Consider the following 26,714-nt stretch of genomic DNA (forward strand, 5'->3'; position numbering starts at 1 on the left):
GCAGATTACAAAGAAAGGGATGACAAAACTGCAAAACCAGCTCTCCAAAGAAGTGAATTGCACATGAACATGTTCAATCCGTACTGAAAACTCCAGATTTTATTTTGTTGTCTAGAAATTTAAACCTTACAGGTCTAATGTACATGTATCTTGAATTCAGTGTTGTAGTCGAGTATTTTCTTCATAGTACCAAGTACTGCCTAGTACTTAGGTTGCCGAGTACTAGTACGAGTACTTGTACTTCCGAGTACTTCTATATCCGAATACGGCCATACAGCAAATGGTTCATTGTGCGTAATTGGCCCAGGCCCAGTCAGACCGATATACCGACCCACTCACGGCTAGCTGTTAAATGTGTTTGTCCGGACATGCACAGTGGAAATTCAGGAAACTTCGATTTCTCCGCAAGCCAATCAACCCTTTTTAAAGTGAATGTATCGATAAAATAAGGTCATGGTAATAGTCAATCTATAGGGCCTACCTTTTTCTTTTCTTTTTCGAGTACTGCTATTCGAGTACGAGTACTTTGATGATCGAGTACAATTTTGACTTGTCAAGTATGAGTACTTTGCTGCCCGAGTACAAGTATTGTCATTTTGAGTACTCTAAAAAAAGTACTGGTGTAGTACTCAAGTACGAGTACCGAGTACAAATACTACAACCCTGCTTGAATGACTGGAAATCAGTGCTCGCCCTACAACAATCTACAGGTTTTTAATACATTTTCATTTCTTTTGGAAGTTGATGGTAAGGTTTCATTTGATTTCGTATGGTCACAGCAAAATATGTGTAGTTTTGAAAGAGACATACAACAATCAATATCTTGTCCATTGAACTTACAATGCACACAATTACAGATTGATTACTTGAGTGCAGTGTACATTAACCAGATTTTCTTCTGTAATAATTTATTAAACAAAAGTTGGATATAATTTCCAATTTTACAGATTTACATATAAATCTGTAAAATTGGCGTGTACATGTACGTAACATACATGTAACACATGGTTTATATTGGTTTCAGCAATAGTGCTCTATGTTTTGCAGAGTGTATCAAAACATTCTAGTTCAGTCTATTCTGCTACCAAATACATATGCATTCAGTCTATTCTGCTACCATTGGTAGCAGAATAGACTGAACTCATATGTTATAACATACATGTATGCATACAATCTAAAACATTTTCCAATTTCACATTAATAAATTTATCAAAGCAAGAGCAATATGCACTGTCCAGATTGCCACACATGCAAACAATCTCATTAAATATTGACAGCGCATGACGGAGCATGTCTGCTTTTCCAATTCACATGGCCGCTCCGACAAAATAAACCTGTGCAGGCCATTAAGAGACATTTCCCGGGGCAGAGGTTTAAAAATCTGATAAGATGCATCCTGAGCTCTATCTTCAGATAAGTTCAATATCAAAGGGAAATATTCATTTCTTCTTACTGCATGTGATTGTATAGGTTGATGGAACATGTACATGTGTATGTTAAAAAAAAACAAATGCTTAATTACAGGAAATATTGCTTCACTGCATGCTGTATTTTGAAACCGTTTTTGTGTTTGTCTTTTCTTTCATAAAATGAAGCATCTTAATATAAAGTTATGCGCTGCTCATTCATTTATTATATCTGTTTTGTATGTTTGATTGTTTGTACATTTATTACAATTGCAGAGAAATTCAAGGCTTTTTAAATTTTTATTTTTTTATTTTTCACCTTTTTATTATTTGATGAACAACAGCAGCACTTAACATGAACAATAAATACAGCCCCATATTCAAAAAAAAAAATGAGCTCTTCCGCACAGGACTATACTAACTTTTCAGCTTCACATTTTCACATAATAACTGCATGTAGTACATACCGGGGTATGTTCATGTACATGTTCTCCCAGACTAATACCGTAATGAATTTGGGGCAAGCTTTAAAGTGCCATCTGGCAAATGTCAAACTTGAATTACATTTGCTATTCAATTTCATACATGTACAGTCATGACAGTACATAGAGTTTGTAAATGTGCCTACCATTATTTTTGGCTTCTATAATCAGCGGTACTCCAATTAAAATAAATCCACATGCGGTAAACTGTGCTCGTTAAGTCTGCATTCGGTGTAAGGTTTTCCAATTATTTTTTAATGGTATTTCCTGGTATAAAAAAAAACAGTTAAAAACATTTTTTTCTAAATGTAGCTTGCTGTTATTGACTAGTAATTGTGAAAATACATGTATCACGTACATGTGTAATTTGCATACTCCATTCTTAAGCTATGTCTATTTAAAATAAACATTACAAAATTCAGCTGTCCACCACTGATCATTTACCGTTCTACGCATTGATGAAGACCCTTTCAATACAATGAAACATGGATGTTTTCTAACCTCCATGAATGAACAAAACTGTGCTCAGGAAAACAGACAAAAATCAGCATCATTATTTCAGAAGAAAAAAAAGACTTCATTTTTGCCTGATATTTGTATTTGAATGCCTGTGTGTAATCTCTGGTACTTACTCAGCTCAATAGCAAAGTAGCTTCAAATGGCATTCCATGGACAGCTCTAAAAATGGATTCTTTTAGCAAAATATTCATAACTTCTAGCCTGGATAATTTCTGTAATTCTTCTTTTTTTCTTCAGATGAGGGGAAGACCATGCTCGTTTATATGCTTCGTTGGCACGTTAAATTTAACTGCTTTCTAAGGGGAAACATTTATTCGAGGTCACCTTCTTATCAACTCACCCTGTATATTCCATCTGCTTTAGTTTCTCAAGTTTTAACAAAATTTCCCTATCCATAAACCAATTTTTGTCTTGCTATGGCCAGCAGGATCGTTACTCTGATAACCCCGTCTTTGTGTGTCTCAATGGCAAACAGAAGCAGAGAGATTGCTCCTCTACTCTGTTTTTTAATCAAGACACAAACTGAATGCAGTGAGCCGTCTCCCCTCCATGGTCCCTATAGAATGGCCGGATGGAATTTACTGGCATCAATTTATGCAGGGGGAAGAATAACAAGGGTTTATGCATAATCGGCTAGAGATACTGTCGGATAGAGGGATCCATATGGTTGAAGTATCTCACTGTCATTGAATTTATCACATAATGTTCGTTTAAGCTGGGACTTTGGATACAATGCACAAAGAAAAGCCTAGGCGCGAAATGTTTCATTTTTAATTGTTTGAAATTTAATATTATTGCAAATGGCTGCTGTGGGTGGTTTCATGAATTAACAAGCATCATTTCATACAAAAATGATTTCTTCTAACTTTGGTGTTAAATTTGCTTCCATTTTTTTCTATCTGAAGTTTTTTTTTTTTACTTAAACCGCAATTTGCTTGGATTTACAAACATGTATGATGAATTCCAATCATTTGCAACTTAATTTTTGAATATTTCTGGTTCATTGGGAGTGATCATTTTTTGTTTAAATAAAACACAGAAAGAGTAGAAAAATTTCAACTGCTGTGCCGCGGCGAAACATGTTCCCAATAGGCGGGAATCAATCGCAGTCAACCTGTGTGAAGTTTAGTGTTACGACGACGTGCATGCATCCAGATCTTCATATTATTTCATTGTGTAGCCAATAGATCTCTCTCATAGGATGCCACCTTCGTAGGAAATTTACAATTGCCATCAGGTGAGTGTACGCGCAGTTTGCAAAATGTTCTAAACTTGTGCGCATGTTGCTCGAAATTTACTTGAAATACGGCGCAGCCGATGCGCATCACGACAAGTTGACGCACAAAATGCCAATGCATGTGGCAAACTGTAGGAAGTGACATAATTTGAGAGAGACCTACATGTATTAGCATGCGGCAAAAATGGTCAAATGAAGAGACATGGCCGTGGAAGATCGTTTGATTGTTATCAACAACCGCACCACTATTTTGATCGCATGATCACGTCTATGCCGAGGAATCCTCACCTTGTCATGGGTAACGTGAGCATGGTTGCAATTATTTTGTGTCGAGATGCCACTTGTTCCACGAGAATCACACGATTTCTTAGGTTTGTGACCTTTGCATTACTTTTTGCTTGGTGCCGATGGCTCAGTCGCAGCGCAAGCAAATCACAGGTCGGCCTGAGGCCACCCTTAGACTGCCAATATAAACGTGCACACAATGTATGCCTATACGTGGATGTAGATTGGATACAAAAACAATAATGAATGGCAGTTTACAGGCCCTTATACCACTTATAAATTGTCCTATTTTCAATTACACATAATTTTGCCATTGGTCATCGATGTAAACATTTTTAGATAGATTTACATGACAAACTATGAACTAAAGATCTTGACGTGTGTTTGTGATCATGTATTTTCTGCATTTTCTCTTCACCGGCATGTGAAGAGAAAATAAAAATAATTATGACTTGGAAGCCCATTTATTAAACTACTTTTAAGTGAGTAAATTATTTCAATTGCTCTACACGTTAAAATTGTATCACTGTTTAAACAAAGTAACCCTAAAATCAGTTTCGTCCAAGAAAGTAATTTACTGTGTGGTCTGATTGTTTGGAACAACAAAGAAAATGACACTAAAATACTTGTTTCAACAACTGTACACAATTTCTTTATTAACAACCCTCCTTTTGCTAACAAAAGGATTTATAAACTTCACTTCTTTTTTAAAGACGGGCCTTCAAAAGGACTTTGTTGAATATTTTTAACTCTTAAGCTGAGGTTTTATTGCTGGTGATGTTTGAAGACAATTGTAATGACAATTCTTGAAATCACATTTTTGGACCGTAACAGATTTTAGAGTCATTTCGTTTAAATGGTGATATAATTTGAACGGATTGAGCAATTGAACATTTTTTTTTTCATCTCAAACTAGTTTATTAAATTGGCTTACCAGTCATAATTCTTTTTGGTGCTACATATTTAAAAACTTTTTTTTTTTTTTTACTCAGCCTGTTCACACAATATATGTTTCTAGTTGCTGTCCACATGTAAATGGAAAAAAAATTCAAAAGCCACAAAAACAAACAAACTTATGAAAACCAAATCGCAGATTGATTGTGAGGGATTGTCTTATAATGCCAAATTGCAAACACTTAAACACCGAACACAGACAATTTGCAAACTTGAATCGGAGACTGAACTTCTCATTATATACAGCAAATCAAAAAAGCCAGCGGAACGTGAAGCATTACGGCAGGTCGTCCATGCGTAATGCCCAATGCTGCAATTGGGTGCTCTATTATTTAATTAATCATTCATGGCTGTGTGCATCAGCAGTGAATGGTCCAGTGCTCTTTAATCTAAAATGCATTACACTGACGGACTTGAGGTAGGTGATATATGCAGCCTGTGTAATGTGTGCATCCGTCTAGAGATAAAGTGTCAGTCTGGCTGTAACACAGTACATGTATTTTAATAAAATATGCTCAATTTTACAGTCTCCTTTATCATGGCTGTTGAAATTTTTAAACAAAATTTCAACTTGAATGCTCAAGTACCGGTACACATGTAGTTCACGGTCACACATAGTAAGGTGATACACGTAGATCTGTGGGCTATTATTGTACCGGTATGAGAAAAACAACACAAGAAATATAACTGACAAAGATGATCTTAAAAATGTAGATGTTACAGAAAAACAGACAATTTAGAGGGAACAGTTACTTTGTTTTTAATGATAATCTTCAAAATGTATTTTTAAAAAATGCACTTTGAAAACCACAACACTTTGTTGAAGGTACATGTACCGGTACATTTACTCAAACAGACTTCAACGTATTTCACACAAACAAAAAATATTCCATGAATACTGAATACTGACATCTCTATTTTATTACAGTTGAATATATTATACTGTGGTCTGCAGTCTGCAGCTTCTGACCGGCGAATTATTCAACATCTGGTCAGATACAACCAAGTTTAGAAAGAACCTAAGTAATAGAATACAGCAAACGACCTATTTACCGTGTGGTGCGGGACAGCGTAATCTAATCAATCTTGATCTCTTTTTTGCACCAGTCTGTCGTATATTAAATTAAATTCTTTCGTCCCCTCCGAACATGTTTGATAAGTGGAGGGCAATAGATAGATGTGCAATATGAAAGAAATACTGCACACAAACCTGTCGTTGGTCAAAAGGATATCAGTCGGTAATTCTAATTAGGAATTTGATGTTCAGCATTTTTTAGATGCCACATCATATCTATGATAAAGATACTTGTACGAGGGAATGAAAATGGATTGATTTTTCAACGACCATTCATGCTGCCAACTATCTTCATGTCCTTTACAACATTTTATCAGCAAAGTAAATATTTGAAATGTCTATTTTATGCAAACACTTTAATTCCTGTTACAAGTTTCGCAAACTTCTGCACAGAAACTGTGTGCTCAATCTAGACCAGTAGCCTCAGCCAGATAAGCTGGTGTGCTAATTTTGAATTTATGTACATTTACATACACACAGTCATGTTCACACCGTCGATCGTGGACGTCCTATTGTCCCTCTTTTGTTTGTACTTTTTAGGAAGAGTCCCATAGGTTTTGTACACGACCCCAATCGCAGACGTATGCTGAGAATCGTGGACGATATTGTTCTCTTTTCTTCCCTGGTATTTTTCGTCCACGATTTGAATAGATGAACACGCCCACAAAACCAGACACATTTGTTTAAGGTGTAAATTGAGGATTTTCTTTTGTTCCTCTTCCCTTTTCTCATTGGTTTTGTACACGTTTTCTAATCTAGTTCGTCCTCGATTTGGTTCCTGTCCTCGATTCATCGATGATGTTGCACGTGTGTGTCCTCGATTTATACCATAAACAAACACAATCACGTTTGTTTATGGTGTAAATTGAGGATTTTTTTTTTCATCTTCCCTTTTCCTTTGTTTGTATGTTAACTTTTTTTGCAACAGCTCTCATTGGTTTTGTACATGTTTTCTTATCGAGGTCATCCTCGATTTAGTTCCTGTTCTCAATTCATTGACCTACTCACACACACACACATCTTAAACCTGTCCACAGTCTATTTCACAGTTACATCAGAAATAAAATGTAGCATTTACAGCATTATTCTATTTTCTATGAATGCCTACATGTGTATATTAAAACTGTTAGTTTTTTAATTATCTGATTTATATATGTACCAAACAGCCAACAGATAGAAAAGTCTGATTTGTTTCTCTCAGCTACTACTACATACAGTGAAGTCATGAAATTGTACAACTGTAGATCCCATGACCTAAATTTGAATTATAAAATTTGAGATTGAAATTTGAAATCTTCAGATGAAATGATGTTGCACAACATCTTTGGACATTGTCACCATCAATGCCACTCTCTAAGTTTGTTTGTTTTTATTTGCAATAATTTGTATTTTTTTTTTCTGTAAGAGCAGAGTTGTTGCACAAAGAACTTTGAGCGGAAATTGCCCGGCCACCTTCAGGCCACCTCAATGCCTGAATCCACCTACTCCCCTCCTTGCATCACAGATTGAATTGCGGGCTTGTCCAGCTCAGGCATTCTGGCCTGTCAATTAACATACTAATGGTGTCAGTGCTGCGCTTGCCAAATTGCACCAGTCGTCTCATTTTACGCACAGCGTCGTAAGATTGGCTAGCCAATGGCAACAAAGGTATGATAAGTCGCACCTACGGATCCGCGCGCCGGGTGATGGAAATATTCATCCGCATGCACGGACTCCTCAAATTGTCTGCGATACATTATGAAGATGTCCAACCAGTGTGAATAAATGCGTTTCTGTGATACAGGGGAGTACATGTATGTCTGCATAAATTTTACCGCTCTTTGGAGGTCTTCTTGTCGAGTACAGGACATGCATACAAAAAATAGTTTACATTGATTTGATACAGCCAATTCTGTCTTTAGTCTGTGAAAGCATTCAAGGAGGATTTGTTGTCCGTTTGTGCTTCATATCTGAAATATACACAGTGAGCTTTTCTTAAAGCATTTTTATTCATGCAAAATCATGCATATATTGCAACTGTAACATAAGTATAATTGTCAATAAAAATGAAGCTATATAGAGTTATGTGCCATAGCAGGGGCTAGCACGGTCATTTTGATTGGGGGGTAAACATTTTTGAAAAGGGCACTTGCACATCCGTGGTGAAATGTGGACACCTTTTTTTCTCCGGACACGTGGCCTCCGTAAAATAAAAAAGGGGGGGGGGAGCTGGTACCAAAACCGACGATTATGCACACTAACGGACAATATCTGGTGCTTTTAAGAATTCATGCGTGAAAGTCTTTTACAAAAGGCACCAAGAACGGCCGATGTCACACAAGAGGGCACAAGTTCTTTTTAAAAGGGCACTTGGTCAGAAAAAAAGGGCACTTCGTAACCAAAAAAAGGGCACTCTTTACAAAATATTGGGGGGGGGGGGTTAAACGCTAGTGAAAAAGGGCATTTGAATGGAAAAGGGCAGTCTTTAAAAAATATTGGGGGTAAATACCCCTTACTACCCCCCCCCACCCCCCCCCCCCCCCCCCCCCCCCCCCCCCCCCCCCCCCCCGGCTATGCCTATGCATAGCTTATGCTTAATTGTTGCTGCTGTCTCTCATCAAAGGCAATCGTAAAATTCTATGACCTACCCGTTTAAATTTGCATCTTCAGTGAAATGAAAGTACTTCAAGCATAATCAATATGGATACTGAAAACAAATTGGGGGATTAGTTTGCAAAAACTGTCTAAATGGTTTTAGCATTAGGAATGGATTTCCTGAGCATAAGGTCTATTTCTGAGTCCTACAACTAAAGTGAAATACATGTACATGCATGGTGGTGTACAAATGTAGAACAAGCTCAAAACCAAACAGTGTGGTACTCAGACTTTTGTTTGTGGGTGAAAATCTGAATTTTTTTGACAAAAAGTTTTTTTTGTTCAAGCAGTTGAAAACTGCCCTCTCGCAAAAAAATATTCTTGCATGCATGTGTCATCAGACCATCTGTGCCAACACCCATATTTCTTACTTAATATTCAGTACCCAGTCAACTCAGCCTGGGTGCTAGGGCTTGATTCCTACTATCATTCTTTACTAGAGGACTTGGCAAAAAAAGATGTCAATTCCTTTTAAATCACCAATGCTGCAGAAGCCCAGAAAAATAAAAAAGCTTGAATTATACATTCACAAGAGTGGATCCAGAGAGGTTACTGCAGAGGGGGGAGGGGGGCTAAGACTGTGCTTGGGGAGGGGTGGCAGAAGAGCTCTAACAAGTGAAAAAAATGGCCTTATTTGAAAAAAGTTTGGTCACTGACGGCCCTCCTGGATCCTCGAATGATTCAACCTGATATTGAGAAATCGTCACTGCACTATCAGGGTTACTAGTATTCGGTCCAGCAATTTCAGAGAACTTGAGAAGGCTTTTAAGAACCCGAGATCTCTTGAATGTTCAAATGACTGGCTGCCTTACTTGTCACGGCAATTCCAGTACATGCACAAATTACACAGGGTGGTAAATTTGTACAGCTTGCTCAGCAGCCAATGCGAGTTCCCCTTGCGGAGTGAACGTTAGGCCAAGTGTTGGGCCGCAAGCGTCAATAGCACACCCCTTGTATTTTCCATCAGGACCAAAGCAGTGAATTTCCCCAGACCAAGGTTTTAGCACCGCTACGTAGATGAGTCCCTCCTTGTCACAGCACTCGCTGGTGGGGCCTAGGTTCTTATCCTGTTTGTGGATGTCGACATCTTCAGAAAACACCCTAATGCCATCGTAGTCAACTGCAATCAACTTTTTCCGACCGTGATTGATGTAGATGAAGCGCTGCTTGTAGGTGGTCAAGTAATCACCAATCATCGGAGCGGGTAGTGTTCTGATGAGGGTACCGTCTAGGCTGTGCAGGCATATCACCTCCTTATCCTCATAACCCACCGCTATCAGATCATTGTCGTCCACTGCAAGGCACGTTGGGGTGCTGTTGGAGCCTCTACCTGGCATGAACTCATGGAGGAGCTCATAGTCTTTCCTGTTAAAGACCTTGACAGCAAGACCGTCAAGAACAACAAGTGAGTCCTCCCTGTTCACTGAAACATGGCTAGGGTGATAGAGAGCAGTGAGTTCTTGCCTTGGTAGACTTGAATGGCTGAGTTCATCATCACCTTCCTGTGAGGGTAAAAAAGTAATCTGGCTCTTCTCAATGTCTGCAACTGCTATTTCATTATCAGAGAATGCAGCCACATCGTATGCAAAACCAAATTCTACCTGGTCTGGTTCACAGTTTACTGATTCTGTTTTCAATTCCCATTTTCTCCGAGAATTTAACGTTTCTGTTCCATCAGATTCGGAGTCCCGATCACATAGCACTAGTCGCCCAAGTGGACACTCCTGACCATTTTCAAAGTCCATGAACACCAAAGAATCAGGTACTGTCTCTGGTTGTTTGTGAGCCAACTCATTAAGGTTATGCAAGAGTTTCTGTTTGAATTCCAAGATCTCACATTGGCTTTCCTGAGCCAGGAGCCCCTTTGCCTCATCAAGCTTGTGCTGAGCCTCTGCTAACTCTTGGCCACTTGTGGCTTGTGCAGTTTCAAAGATCTTGGCTCTGTCTTTGTAGATCTTCAGCACTTCTTGCTTCATCTTCCGCTCCTCATCTCTAATCCTGGCAACCTCTCCACTGGCCCTTGCAGAGACCTTCTGTGTAACACCGGCAAACATGGCATCTAGTTTCTTGCGGGACATCTCCATTTCCACGATGGCAAGGCTCAACCGTTTCGCTCCCTGTGCAGCTTTTGCAAAAAGGTCTGCCACATGCTGTCTGCATTTTTCTGAAGCCTCAGCTATGCCACTAAGATGGTGCTCATCAGTGTCATGATCACGGAGTGAACAATTTGTGCACACTAACTGCTCACAGGTGCTGCAATACAGGCAGGCATTCTGGTCCAAATGCTCCCCACACTGATGAGCAATGCCACCACTGGATTTGGTCACTTGGACCAACACCTGAGATTTGAGCTGCGCCAGCGTGTAGATTTTGTGCGATCTCATCATTGCCAAGCGCTCGTGAGCCCTTTGACACTCTTGACAAAGATAATACCCACAATCTTCACACCTTGAAATGGCCCGATTGTCCTCATCACAGGCTTGGCATTTGACCACTGAACCTTGACCTCCTGGAAGCTGCTCCTCTAAAGCTGCCGCTTCAACCAAGGCACTTAATGTGAAATTGCTAGACAGAGAGGCAACTCCATTTTCTTTCAGTGCAGTTTCATGTCGGCATACAGGGCAGGTTAGTTTCTTACTCCGTGCATCCTGTTCTTGACTGAGCTCTTGGAGGCATTTCAGACAAAAACTGTGCATACAGTCCAGCATCTTGGGCTGCCGGAAAAAGCCGAAGCAGATTGGACATTCCAGATGCTCACGAATACTCGGACCAAGACGGGCTGATTGAGTGGCCATGTTGCTTGTCTTGTTGCCTCACAGAAGATGATTTCGGGCCTGCAAAGTGGAACAATCACTGTTAGTGCAACTTCTCTGTCAAATTGCCTGTCAAAATAACCCTCAAAAGTCACCACAAGTCCACACTATATACGATCTTAAGTGAAAGCTCCTCAAAAGCACCATGACAAAGACATATCTCCACTTACTTGGACCTTGCATGTCACGTGACATGACATGTGATTGAATTGTGATGAACCTGACTGAAACATATACTGGACACAAAAATTCTCAAACAACCATTGTTTAAGAGCATGTCACAAGTCTATCAATGAATATCAAGTCAAGTCAATCAATGTTGTTGAATGTGTACACATCAGGTCTTACAAAAATCATTTTTCTAACAAATATGTTTACCGGTACCCCACCAAAAACCCTGCATCTACCGTCTTGCATCAACTAATAAGGCAGGTGTTAGTATACTATGGAGATAGTTTCTTTATTTGTGTGCCAACTTGTGCAAAATAGGAATGATGTTCTTAATCTGCATAAACTGTTAAACAGAATGTGTGACAAAACAAAATGTATTAAAACCCCACTGGGATCTGATCCCCTCAGTTCAGTGAGTCTACATTCAAGACAACAAGTTTTCTTTTATTTTGATGGAAAACCACTTTAACACAGTGAAAATGGCATGTAATTAAGTAAGTAGAATAAGACATTTTCATCCAAGCTATGATTACCACTGATTGAGAATTATGCAAGAATCATGATATACTACATATATCGTGTTTGCCTATGATTCATATTTCCTATCCCCGACAGTTTAGTAATTTGCTACATGAGTATATACGTGTGTACATGTAGGTTACACTCCAGGTTTTGACACTCTCATGATTTAATTTTTTGGGGGAAAACTAAGCTGACTTACCTGAGTTGTAGCAGGAGACCTGAAATGTCCTGGGCAACCCAAGTACGAATTCTGAAGTAGGGTACGTGTATTGTATTTGTTGTGATAGGTTAAATCAACAGTCAACAATGGCAGCCAAGCCAGGTTGCTTTCAGTCCCGATGACACAAACTGTACTTTGGTAATTCCCAAATTCTATTTTTAGATAATGCAATATAGCTGGGTAAACGTACGTTCCAGGTCAAAAGTCATTGAACATGCTTATAAAATTCTAGGATATTATGGTGCACATGGACTTCAGGTTTCATGATGGGGGAAATCTACTACAAATGTCAAATCTGCAAAGAATATATGTATGTTGTTCGAAGATACAGGAAGACTCTTGAGCTGGGAACATGTTTGCATGTTTGTATTTGAAACTATATAGTAATGTTTGTGAATGGAGCTCTGGCAAATTATGTAAGTACGAAGATATATTCCTCAGCTTCAAACAAATGTATGTTATAAATACACAATATAAAAATGCTGAAATATACCTATCAGTGCAATTTATCTCACATATTAAAAGTTATTTCTCAGCTACAAACAAAAGGTGCACACTATAAAAAATGGAATGTAAAAACTATCAATGCAGTGTTCAAAGAAACTTGTTCCCAATAAGACATATTTGTTTGCCTCAGCACGAAGAGAAGTTGGCAAAATAATATAAATTATAGTAAAATGGAAAATATCCAAGATGCAGATGAGTTACTCGTTTGGGGATCTGCATTAGAAAGAAATGTACATGTTGTAAAAATGCAAACAATGGTTGAATTTTGGTTAAATTTTTTTTTCAGGCTATCTCTGTGTCAAACAAAAAAAGGTTGTATTTTGGTAAATCCCTAGTTCTGATATTTATGTCATCCTCATATTTGGCTTTTTTAAATCATGATCACTGCACAATTCCTCTCTGAACTGCCAAAAAAAACTCCATGTTTTACATTCACGACTTTGGAAGGTTTTGTTTTTTTAATCACTAAATCGGAATTGAAATTAAAAAGCATTTTCCCTTTGCCAAAATAACATTTAAGCCAAACAGGCAACTACACATACATGAATCCAATAACATTTTGGTTACAATCAGATGAAAAGTGGAAGTGCACGTTACAGAAACCAGGTCGGTCAAAGACCACACAGTTTCGTTATCACCCATCCTTAGTTAATCAAGCACCAGGTTAAAAAAATATCACGCAAACCAGACTTTTACAAAAAAAGTGTGCTTCCATTCAAAACCCAAAATTAAAAATTAAACCACAGTATCTTGAAAGCAGGGTGCAATTTTTCATGTATTAAGGTATATTCTAAAGCCAATGAAACGCTGTTCAGTGGAAAACAGATCTGCACTTTTGAAACAAATTCAGCTTTTTAACCTGTTTTTGTAACTGAAGTGGTACAAAAATGACATCAGAAAAAGAAACATTCTCTGCTCGGTTTGTCGATTCCTAAATGTTTGTCAAAACAATTATTTTCTTCAAATGATAGTTTTGGGCGCATTTTTAAAGGCTTTACTGTGCACTTCAAAATAAAATTGGAAAATCGTGCCAAATAAAATTTCTCGTAACTTGTACTGGGTCATGTTAGTAAACTCAAGATTTATGAATGGGAATCAGTAGGGGATCCAGAGGGGACCCAGCCAGCAGCCCCCCCCCCCCTACATTTCACCATGTTTTATTTTTCAATTTTTTTAGGAAGTATGTCGTCTTTTTTCCCTGTTTCTTCTTCTGTCAACTGGTAATTAATTACTTCAAAGACAGAAATTTTCACCCAGATGAGCAAATAGGGGCCCATATGCCCCCTTGTATGTTCTGGTTTCGCCTCCATGTTAAGCACCACCTCCCCCCTCCCCCCCCCCCCTTCCGTAAATGCTGACTCCGCCACTGGGAATGTTAAGAGCTTGATGAAATTTCACTTACTGTGAAATTTGAGGTAAAACTTTTGCTCTAACAAGGCACTTGAGTAAAAAAACAAAATGCACCTGACATCACCAATATAGCTTCAAATGGTTGTCCAAAAGAATATTCCCCAATGAAACGCCTACAGTGTCATGTGATACACAAAGATTGTCGTTTTGCATTTTGTTTAGTCCACCACTTGATGTATGATCATGGTCATGCATGATTTTGACAATTATGAAAATTAACATCTATTATAATTACTGAATATATCCATGTAGCAGTGTTTCCCCTGCCCATTCAAACATGAGGCGGCCCACCTCGCTACTTCGGGTGACCACCTCGCTCAACTGTTGCCAATATCACCACCTCGCTGTAAAGATTTACCATATAAGGAAATATATCAATTGAAAAAAATAATTTTGAGTAATTTATGATCGTTTTCCTTGACCTCCATGTATCAAGGACTCATAATTTTGATGTGTTTTTGTCCATCATTGTGCATTTTTGTCAGCGCTGCATTCTTTTCAGTTTGCAGGCTGAAAATTTTGTTTCAATCATCAAGTTGCATTGTTACCACTTCACTCAGTTCATTAGCCAGGGAAAACACAGCCATGTAGGATTATCACACAAACATTTTCATTTTTAATAATGGAAAAATAGTTGGCTCTCGTGCGTGTAGAGTACATTACACTTTCTTCTTGATTCAATATTCCTCTGCTGTTAATATTTAACAAATATTGACAGTTCTGGTCGATTTGTAAATGGTCGGCAGTTTGCAAACGACTGTTCTGTAAATGAACCCCGAGTTTATACACACAGCAGCTGTTTATGAAAAGGATGGTTTGGGGAAACACAAAGATGAGTCAAGTGGAAAAAAACTGCACATATCGTTAGTGCATGATGAATTTTTAAAAAATCAGAGAAGTTGGACAAAATACAACCACACCAATATCATCACGACATACAGGATTCCTCAAAAACCTTAGGGGGTAAAATAAATAAATAGATACACAGTAAGAATAAAATTTGATCAAAATCTGCAAAAAAAGTTGGATTCAACGCTAAAATTCTTTAAATCAAGAGAAACCTTTCTCTTTGTTCCTGCTGTTAGCGCTACTACTTTTCAGTATTTGTATATTAAGTAAAAATGCCGGAAGAAAAACCCACACAAATATTCGTCATCCAAACCTGATGGAATCAAAATGCAGGATGGAAATGAAATTCATAAATTCGTCTTGTAGGAAAAAAATGATGAAGCTATATACTCATCGGAACACTGACAAAGAAACAGTTTTTATCATGACCAGAATATTATCTCAGTGTAACTTGTGCCCCCCAAAATAGTCAAGCTTAAGACTATCCCATTCCTTTCCAGTCTTGAGCAATAGATGAAATGCAATGTCTCCAACATCGACTTGTTACATTGGTACAATTGAGAATATGCATGTATGGTGCATATTCATAAAGTCAGTTCATTTTCTGTTTTTAATGAAATATAAAAATCTCAACCTACCTGAATGTCCCCGCAGTCCCTCACCACATCCATGATGACATCCAAGAGCACGAAACACCTGAATGAGTGTCTCCATGACCAGGTTATGCACTGTCATATCCTCAAGGCTCTTAGATGCTACGTCCCCTTCCCCATCCTTGTCGGGTGCCTTGACCTTCTCTCCTTCCACCTTGATGACCGGGATCTTAGCCTGGGAGGGCTTCTCACTCTGCTTGACCACACGGAACTCCAGGATGGTCTCAATGATGTGTAAGGAGGTGTCGCAGACCTTAGCACTGGTCTCCTTGGTGATGATCTTGTGAAGTGCCTTGATGATAACACTATAATTCATCTGTCCATCCTCTTGGATGTAGTAAGTAGAGCCAGCTGCCTCTGTGATCTCTTCCTCTTCAGCGGTGTGGTAGTTGACAAAGGTATCCGATGCGCTACGGGGCAAGAAGGTAGGGATGTCTAGCCTGGACATGTTAGAGCAAGAGTCATGATGAGGTGGCCGGTCTGGCGACAAAGGTGACTGGGGAGGAGGTGGTTCACTCAGGTCCTCGGAGAGAGGGATGAGAAGAGATGCTGAGCTGACAGACGATGGTGATTTCTCAGGAAGTGGGGAAAATTCCACAGGGGAGGGAGGTGGAGATTTAGAGTTTGTCATAACAATGGGGGTAATGAGTGGTTTGGCAACCTCAAAGGTGACTCCCGTGTCGTTAGTGGGGACTGCATCAAGGGCTTGAGGGGGCGCTTCAAAGACTGGCGACTGTCGCTGGAGCATCGGGCGATTCACCACCACAGGGGCTTTGTGCTGGACTACATTGGCCTTATGAATAACTTTGGCAGGTTGCGGTTCAATTTTGATCGGCTCGTCAAAAATGAGTAGTGGCTTCTCATGCACCTCAACGGAGACTGGTTTGTGGAGGGTTATCAAATTCTTCTCTGATTTCATGGCACGGCGTTCGTACAGTTTCTCCGACCTTGTGGAAGTGGAGTTGGTGTGCTCCGAGAAGAAATCTGCTTTGGCTGTCATGACAGACGTGGATTGCACATTTGTGGTAGTTTTGGTGACCGTGAAACAGGTTGATGACTTCTCTGTTTTGATAGGTGGGATAACCATTGGGGACACCTTGGACGTTGCCCCAAAAGGTCGCGTCTGGGTTGTCACCACAGTCGGTCTATGTGCAGCATCTGCAGATACTTGGACAAATGATGGCAATTTTGTAGCAGTAGCTGAGAAGCTTTGTTGATATGGAAGTGCCGTGGGCCTTGAGACGTAGGATGGAGATGTTGTAGTAGTGCCTATGAAGGGTCTTTTGGAATCCAATGAGCCTGTTGAGTACAAAGGGGGTGTTGACGGAGAAGCTGATCTTGTGAGCTCCTCAGGACTCATCAAGGCTGGTACTGTCTTCAGCTGAACTACATCAATTTTGAATTTAAAGGGTTCCAGCTTAGGCGTTCCTGCACTAGAGCTCTTGGGTACCTCACCAAGTGTTGGTATCTTTTTGGTTGGTGAATCAACAGTTTGTACTATTTGTTCATCACTCCCAGAGCCTGTCTTGCCCTCTTCTATCTCCTCCTTGATGAGTTTGGGCATCAATGCACCCACTGTCTTAGACAGACTTGATGTGCGTCTCAGCTTTCTATGAGCTTTGTTCCCACGTCCCTGGTCTCCCAGACTGGATCTCTTCGGTGGACTGATCTTCCGCAGTGGTAATGGCTCAACCCTCTCAAATTTCATCTTTTTGGGAGATCCAACCAGTGGGTAGGAGTCCCTGTGCCTTCCTTCATCCCTGGATGGCTCAGAGCCACCCATACAGCTCATTGGGACTGAGAATTTCTTTGGCGGTCCAGGTGCAGGCGAGAACAATGATATGGTGATTTGGGGAATAGGAGAGGAGTTACTTCTTTGTCGGACCCTCTCAGCTGCCATGGTTTCATCAGCAATCTGCCGTAGTCTGTTCAGGAGATACATAAGAGCCCATTGGACCCCCTCTTCTGCCCAGTGGGGAATGAACAGGCACCGCATGACACCCACATCAAAATATGTGGCAGAGAAGACATCATTGATCCTCTGTGGAAGTCTCCGTTTCGGTAACTCCATTGGGCTGGTTGATGGTGGAGGAGGTCTTGGGACAGAGAGTGAGGCAACAAGTTCAGCATGATCGATTCCCTCATGGAGCGGAAGAATGCTCCTTTCAATGAGAGACTTGGGACGTTCCTTGGCTCTATTTGGTTTCAGTGGCTTGGTCTCATCCTCAGAGCTCGAAGAACTCATCTGTTCAAAATCAAATCTGGTCTTGGCGGCCATTTCCCCAGTAACCTTAAGGTTCCCACATCGGCAGGTGTTATTATGAGTCACCGTTGTGTTGCATACCTCACAGACTATCTCCACATTAACTGAGGGTGGGTCAGGGGTCACTGCCCCACTGCTGAATCGACTGACTTCTGAGATATCTGCTAACGGGACTATGTTTCCTGGAGGTGACTCTGGAGGGGCTTCCTCTGCCTTGGGTGGCTCCTCTGTTATCTTCTCCTCCTCCTGCTCTTGTTTCTGCTCCTCCTCCACTTCTTCCTTCTCCTCTTCCATTTTGCTGGTCATTTCAGGATCCTTCCAGATTCGACGGTTTGCTAACCGGTAGCAGCGTTTGGGCTTTACATGGGCAGCAAAACTTGATATATCTGGGAGTTTATGGTCCCACAATGACCGCCAAAGCTTCAATCCATTGCCTAGGCGGAATGTCAGATCTGATTCCTTGATGGTATACACAAGTGGAGCAAAGAGGTACACAAAGAGCTGAATGGTGGTCAGTCCATGCTCTGAGTTGCCAGGAAGTCGGAGGAAGTCCAACTGGGTGCTGTCCTCCTGCATGCACTCCTCCAAGGACTCTAGAAGCACCCAATGAAGAGTCAGCAGCAATTTGGTCTCTGCAACACCCAGTTTGTCGGCATGACCCAGCTTGGCACGATTGCTTAGGAGGGCGGCAGAGCAGTGCATGAGGTGAGGCAAGGAGGCTTGGATCAGCTGCCATCTTGTGATGCTGTTGATTGCGTCAGAAAGACTTGGAGACAAGCCGTGCAACTTGTTTTCCACAAGGACTCTTTCAAAGGACTGCAAAAGGAATAAAAAGACATAAAATGACATACTAAATTTGATCCAAAGCAGTATACAAGCAACTCACTGAACACTTATGTTTTAAAACTGACAATTGTAAATTCATACAACTCTCATTATTTGGAACAAAAATGGAGGTGTCTCACATAATAACAAGCACACATACAATGTAATGTTGGAATTCTATTAAACTGATCATCAACATGTAAAAATGGATTTTTGGAATTGTTAATTATTTGTAAGATTCAGAGTAGAAATGTGTAAAAATAACATACATTAAAATAAAATATGATGATATGTTGCTGCCAGGTAAAACACATATAAAAGTACTGTTTTGCTACATAAACCTTCTTTTGTCATAACATTATTTCAAATTATATTTTCACATTAAACAGAGTAAACACTGTAGCAAACAGGAAAGGTAATTTTGGTGTTAATTTTAAGTTTCTCAACATATTCTACAAAACAAATAAAAGGATTTCAATGTTTGAACAATTCAATATTGAACCGACTTAGAAATGTTAAATACTATAAAAATTTGCATTAAAAATTGAAATAATGCACCTCATTAAATAACCACATATAGCACATTACAGGTTTACATGCATACATGATATCCTTTTATGCTATACATGCACCTAAGGGGACAATTCAATAGTGAGTGGCCATTTAGTACACTTGAAGGATTCTATACCGTGCATTCATCACCATGGCAATACATCTTTTCTGCGTGACTAGCAAACACAGCAGGATTTAATTTCGTCCCTGCACGCAGCAAATGCCACAAATTGATGACATACATATGTCTGTTAATTTTCAGGGAATAACAGCGGGGCAGGGATGAATACTGATTTGATTTCAAGGAGATACATGTATCTGTACATGGGAAAATACATGTACAGTTGAAATGATTGATGTTTGTGCTGGGAAAACAACATTGAGTATTCCCCTAACAACATATCAATCATTAATTAAACATTATTTGCTTACAGCTTCAAGCTGTGTTAAAGTTGCATTAATCTTCTCATATTATTAATTTCCAAAAACTTGAATGGGAGTATTTTTCTTTAACATATTTTGTAAGCAAGGCAAGTTTTTTTATGGTTAGATTAAAAAAGTTTCTGTTATTTAAGCTACATCTGAAAACAAATGATGATTTTCATAATCCATCCATATTTAGTTGCTGGGTTTTCCTACATGTTGCAATTTGTTGCTTGTTTGTTCAGAGTAAAAGACATCTTTAATAGTGTAACAATTTTCGTAATTCATTATCATCACAATAAAAGATGCTGGATTTTATCACAAATATACATAATGTAAAATGAAAAAGCAGAAAGAATTTAATATCCTTACCACTTAAATTTTTTTCAGCTCAAAAGCAACCCATTCAAACCCTAATACACCAAAATCCTCCTGGGAATTTTGGAGGATTGAGGATGAAATTTTGAGAGCATGAAGATTTTGAAGCCGGGATTGAAGTGCAAAATTTTGGAGGATTTTGGAATATTGAGGACGGTTCCTAGCAAAAAAGACCAAGGGGGTTTGGGAAGGCCACAAACCTTGCAGGTAAGCTTATTTGCTTTTGTGACACTTTGAAATGACATACATTTGTACCAACTTTATGTGGGCTAGATGCAACAGACAAAGAGGCCAAAATGATGTCACTGTTTAAAATTTATCATTTTTTTTTCATAAAAAAGAGGAGGCAGCCTCCAAAAAGGAAGTGGGCGGGGACGCTAAACATGTCTTTTTTTATTTGGCCTTACCACCACTTTTGGATCAGCACAAAACAATTATTTGAACAGACAGAGAAAAAAATCAAAACATCATTGAGCTCAAGCTATTTCTGGTCCCAAGCCTTTCAGAAACTCACCACTTTCGCTAGTGTGTTTGGAGAAACAACTTTTAAATTTCAGAGAAAATCTGACTTGAGTCTATAAATGCAGAGCTCCTGAAATGTCACGGCCTGACAGGGTTTCTTGACTGACATAGGAATGCTGTTTATTAATCTGATAGAATGTTTTGTTGCTCCAGACTGTACTTAGTATCCGAGACTGAACCCAACTGCTCACAACAGAGGCAAAAAATATTCTTGAAAATGCAAGAAGGGTACATAAGGACAAAAAAATAGTTCTGCTTCAGGATACCTTACCTACCCTATTTTGACAGCCCTACCCTATTTATTGTTTTTGGGGAGGAATGAATGAGAAAAAAAACGAAATCATCAATTACCGTACTGCCACTACTACCCCTTGACTACACACAGACACTTCCATATGATCGTACACAACAATATGATTGTACCCATCAATACGATCGTACTCCATATGATCGTATACAACAATATGATCTTACCCCAAAAAAAATAAAATTATCTACCTACCAACCTTATTTCAAATGCGGAAGCAGAACTAAATGAGAAGCAGCTAACTATCTCTCTTTTTTTGGCTTAAGGACTAAGGAATATAAATATTTTATTACACTTATAAGAAAAAATCCATTGAAAAACAAAATCCTAAAATTCAATTACAATTTTTGAAAAATCCAAAAATTGTATTTGAAACATGGCTCAGGCATTGTCCCTTTTTTTTCAAAGTATTTTGATGCAAATCATTCGAGTGCAAATTAACAGTGGGATGCATGTACTTTTAATTAGAATAAAAAGCTATTTTCTTAACGATCAGCATTTTTCATCATAATGTGTAGTCTACGTGTATCAATGTCAAAATCAAATAACACTTAATAAATAGCATAAATGTACTAAAAAGTATTCTGTTACAACAAACATTTAGTACATAATTCTGAAATCTTTGCCCATTTACATTTAATGTGCATTAATCAAGATTATGGCCACCATGTTTCCATCAAATTTCCTAAATTTTATTGAGGGACAATATTAAATTCCAGTTAAGTAACCTTTGCTGACTGAAAAATTATGAAATCCTACAGTGAGACAAACTGATTAGATTTATATGGTACAATGTCATAAAACCTAATGTGAAATTAAATTACTTAACAGCAGAAAGAAAAATATTCAATAACCTGAGGTTGAATATCATTTTAAACAACACCATGATTTGTGGTTAGCAAACTGTTCTTCATTTTGCACCTTTCTAAGTGTCTGCCTAACAGACGTACAGTATCTAGCTGCCAGATTAATGGAGGCCCAATTAACATTTTAATAAGATTACAATTGCCCCCGCTAAATCACTCGCACAGGAACAGTCATTTCAACACCGGCCCGACACCCCTATGCCACATATGGTACGGAAATACGCAAGCAAAGAGAATAATCTGTCGTGTTGTTGCCGCGGCGCGGCACTCAGGCCCGGCTAGCTCGCCAGAGTGCCCTAGTGCAGGCCACGGAATCTCATAAATTATTGCCGATGATAATCACCCCTTGTATGCTTAATCAATACAGGCCTGAATCGTGTGTGCCGGGAAAGAAGGATTTGGTCATAAGGGGAGAAAAGGCTATGTGTTATAGGTGATGCAGCGTGCATCCATGGACACGAGATGACGGTGCAAGACCCTTAAGAAAGCAAAGGCAGCTGGTCGGATGGATTGACTGAATAAATCATTACAATGATTGTGGGAGGACGGATGTATGCACTTTGCCGTGCACAGATTAAATCACATCGTGTGTATTGATGAACGCGTGTGTGCAAGATTACATTAGTTATTTAGAACCTTGTTTTCATAATGCATGGCGGGGTGGACTGAATGGTACATTAAGCGTCAATTTAGCAGGATTTTATATGACCCTGCTTGCTTGGACAATTACAACATGTATATCATGTTATTTTAAATATTCAGATGATTTGTTTTATTATTAATACCATTATTGTTAATAATCAGTTTGGTGATGAAAATATAGGTTTTTTTTAACAATTTTGAAAATTCTGAGTTTTGAAAACACACAAGGATGTTTCTTTCTCACATTTACTGGTACATACATATCACATATAATACTAGGGATTATCATTAACATATTACACATTTTAAGTTCTATTACAGAAGTTGCACAAGATAGCCTAATATTTGATTTAAAGCAATGCACTACTATGCAAGCAATCATGCAAAATGCTGTCATTCAGAGAAAATTTAACATACAATGTATCGTATTCTGTAAAATAAAATGCAACAGTTGCAGTCCTGGATAGAAATTGGAATAATTTTTATCACTACGGAGTGCCACTCACTTTAAGCTATTAAATCAACTCACTTTGAAAATTGTTTCAAATGTACAATTTTTCTTCTCCATTGTGACTGACTTTTATTTAACTTCCAGAAACCATACACATACATGTAATATGGCAAGTTTAACAGGAATGACAAAAATATATTAAATAGAGCATTATAATTTTGTCTGCAGTACACATCATTTTATATCACACAATTTAACGAGCAAAGAAATTCTCTGAAAAGGGTACTTACAACACAACTGGCTTCGTAGAGTCTGCCTAGCTTTGGTCGAATGAAAGGGCTGCAATACAAACAGTCAAAATTACACATAATATGTTGGGCTAATTACTATTTTCATGTCCATGACAAACAGGACAATAAAATTCCATGACTTTCCATGACCAAATTATGAACATTCATGACCTAGTTCATCAAAATGCAGATCAAAATTGAAAAATGTGGATATCACGGGGTCAAACATTTGAAATCAGAATGCTTGTATCAGTGTAGTTTGTCACATTTTCTCAGGTATAAAGATCAGATTTCCGATGCCAAATTATGAATACATGTACACAGCTTAAAATTTAAAATAAATTGGTCCTCACAAAATTCCATGACTTGTTAATTTACAAATTTCCATGACCTCTCCAGACCTGGAAATTGAAAATTAAATTCCATAACTTTTTCAAGTTTTCTTTCTAGGCCACTGAAAACCTGCAAACAACTTTGGATCAATTAGGGTTGACCATGGAGGAAGGAAAACAGACTCCTCCATGGGTTGACTTTATCAAGCAATGAACCAAAATCAGACAAATTGTGATGTTTTCTCTTTGGTGGACAATCACAATCATAGTTGCCTAAGAGTGGCAATGTTTTGTAATAGGAGCATTTTAACATGTTGACTAATGAATCAATGGCATTAATTAAGATAGAATTAACTGCAGGCATGATTAAGATCAAGCTGATACATACATTGGCTTTTTGTCTACATACACAAATAGTTAAAGGGAATATACATCATTTGCTTTTGCTGTAATTTTCAGAAATGGATGGAATTGGGGGGTTGGAAATATACATAGCAAATATTTTAAACTGACTTTTTTGAGGTTTTGGGTTCGAAAATGCTATAAAAACCAAGAAAAACAATCATTTTCCTGTAGTCTGGTTCCCTGACTCCATTTAAGAAGAAACAGAGCAGTTTACATACATTGGGGAATTGTAAGGTCAGGGAACCAGTCTAGCTGGCTTGTACCCGTTCATAGGTGTGTAATCGATTGCAAACAAGTGCGATGGTCAACTGGGGCCAGTATTTGAGAAAAAAAAACTTTCCAACGCTGGTCGGCCGATCAGCGTTGGAAATTGATACAAAAATACCACTTTCTTGAAAATGACAGTATACCAGGTGCCATGATTTTACAGGATGCTTTACACTGTCATTCACTAACAGTCCAGCAAGGTATTTCAAAATGATTTGGTAGTTTTATTTTTTGATGTTTGCAAATGTTGTATTTTCCCTTTAAAGCAGTACCTGTATTTTTCAGTCTTCATTTCTGGCAGATTTTCATTATTTTCTGAAAAGTCCCTAGCTGTATTTCAAAGTGTACTCTCTAATTTCTGCACATTAAAAAAAAGCCAAGAACTGAATGTTTAGATTTGTTTTGTGTCTGTGTTAATACAATCATTCTTTACAATTACTACAATTACTTCTATAACTGAAATTTAACTAACTAGTGTGTATGTTATGCTGTACAGCATTGGTTGAAAAATTCCCAGACTGAAGGATTAATTGATACCCAAAATAAAATGGTGATAGATGGTATAAGTTCAAAAGTAGGCCTACTACCCTCTGAAATTTTGTATGTGTCCCAAAATATTTGTTTAAATGTAACCCATGACAAATAATTATGTACACTTATAATTTACAATTATTGAATTTGGGAGTGCAACAAGGTACAATGTACACTATGTGGATGGAGGGGAAATAACTTACACTTATCCCTTCTTTTTCATAGAGTATGAATTTGGCACAGTATGTGATTATTTCAGCCAACAATATCATGACCTGCCTGTTACGTTAATAGCATATCTTTTGTTTGCTGAGATCAAAGTAATTGAAAGTGAAAATTATAGAAAATTTAAGAGGGATCAATATTTCCAAACTATACATTCTTGATAATTGATTGACCAGGATATTATCAAAATGTAACTCATCAGTAGATCCTAGTTGTCAAAATATAAACAATGAAACTTGAAGATTACAATGTATTATAAATAAGTATTCATGCTATGGGCATGCGCTATTTATATTAAGATTTTTAAAACAACCTTGCCCCGAAACAAAATCAATGAATAGACACGATAAATACTGCTTACTCCTGTCTACACGCATCAATGTACTGTCTTAATCTTATCAAAAATATCTGTTGTAATAAATACCCGACCAAAATTTGAGCCTGCGGGATTTCAGATATGTCAAACATTCCAAACATGCGGCCAGACTAAAAGTAGCACCAGGCTAGCAGCCAGCCTTGAGACTGAAAGGGAAAAAAAAAACAAGCAGTAAGATGGACACAAACCTCGTCTGTCTCCACAAGAAAATCTGCAGCGGCAACGGCACTGACCGGGCCAGAATTTTCGGGTCGTCGTTGCAACTTTTTCGCTTGACCATCTTGGGATCTATGAGCCTCCTTTTGCGGGATGCTTCTCGATCAGTTAAATTCCATCTTGGTTGTCTCTAAAGTCAAGCTTTCTTTCAGTGGGCCACAGATTGTTGAAAAGAGGAAAATAAAATCCTCTCTCCAGGAGAATCCAGCCGGCACGTCTGCGCTGACCGGTGGTATACAAACAACGCGCGGCACATAGAAAATGCATACATCGTACGTCCCTCGATAATCAGCGCTCACAACAGCACAGTAGTACGTATATCGATGGTTGGAACGTTTCATTTCGTGTGGGGGAGGCAGTGAAGTTCGCGCGGTTAATCTCTGGCGGATTTTAGTTTTGATTTTAGCGAAATTCTGAACAATTGTGTCTGAAAGCATTATGATTCCAAGAGCCTATCGTGGAATACGTAAATTTCATTTCGTTAACTTGACTTTCAAATGGCAGCACATTACCTAAACGAGATCACCCCCAAAAAAACATAGTTAGACCCACGGTGATTTAATCTCGATGGGGGCGTGTACTCCTCCTTCCTACCCTCCCGAGTACAGTACTTCTTTATCGAATTAGATTTTTTTCGAATCTCAAAATGTTATGTTTTATTTTAATGAAAACGAACATTGCCGAGATATTTTCTCTATTTCTTACTATTCCGGGCGTCTGCAACCCTCTGAGAGAAACAGCTATTTATGAAAGGTTTTACACTTCTATAGTCTGGATATGTTTGTATTATTGAATTATTGCCGGACGACAGACCGCAAGTTTTTCGCAGTTTGTATTTTGTTGTAATTTTTCCAAATAAAAAATTGATGTCTCATTAAAAGTGAACATTTTTTGTATTGTTAGGAAAAAGCAATTTGAAACCAAATCTATTTTGGGATGGCACTTGAACCTACATTCATGTACTAAACCCTCTATTATTGTAGTTTATACCTTCGTCATGCATTGCTTTTAAGCCATAGCAAATATACATATGCCAAGACGACAAGATATAACCACCATCTGGTGGTGCTTGCATAGTATTCAGCAGAAGCAGAAGGAGATTCATT

The 26,714-nt window shown here is 38.5% G+C and overlaps 2 protein-coding genes across 7 annotated transcripts in view; both read right to left on the minus strand.

Annotated features, from left to right (window-relative positions):
* LOC119723858 (protein unc-80 homolog) overlaps positions 1 to 25,870 on the minus strand; it is a 155,163-nt gene extending 129,293 nt beyond the window's left edge. For all 6 annotated transcript variants that reach the window (XM_038194738.1, XM_038194735.1, XM_038194736.1 and 3 more), the window contains exons 1-3: positions 25,581 to 25,870; positions 23,257 to 23,305; positions 15,723 to 18,816 (exon numbers count right to left, since the gene is read on the minus strand). In XM_038194738.1, the coding sequence (XP_038050666.1) occupies positions 15,723 to 18,816; positions 23,257 to 23,305; positions 25,581 to 25,672 (3,235 nt within the window). In that variant the 5' untranslated portion in view covers positions 25,673 to 25,870. The remainder of the gene's footprint in view (positions 1 to 15,722; positions 18,817 to 23,256; positions 23,306 to 25,580) is intronic.
* Positions 8,534 to 11,453, minus strand: LOC119723860 (E3 ubiquitin-protein ligase TRIM56-like). The gene has a single exon (XM_038194741.1). The coding sequence runs from the start codon at positions 11,385 to 11,387 to the stop codon at positions 9,435 to 9,437; it is 1,953 nt and encodes a 650-aa protein (XP_038050669.1). The 5' UTR covers positions 11,388 to 11,453; the 3' UTR covers positions 8,534 to 9,434.
* Positions 25,871 to 26,714: the final 844 nt, after the last annotated feature.

Source organism: Patiria miniata, unplaced genomic scaffold, assembly GCF_015706575.1.
Source record: "Patiria miniata isolate m_02_andy unplaced genomic scaffold, ASM1570657v1 HiC_scaffold_17, whole genome shotgun sequence".
NCBI lineage: Eukaryota > Metazoa > Echinodermata > Asteroidea > Valvatida > Asterinidae > Patiria > Patiria miniata.

Excerpts from the sequence above, each read along its gene's own strand:
- LOC119723860 (XM_038194741.1), bottom strand. The coding sequence starts at position 11,387 with ATGGCCACTCAATCAGCCCGTCTTGGTCCGAGTATTCGTGAGCATCTG.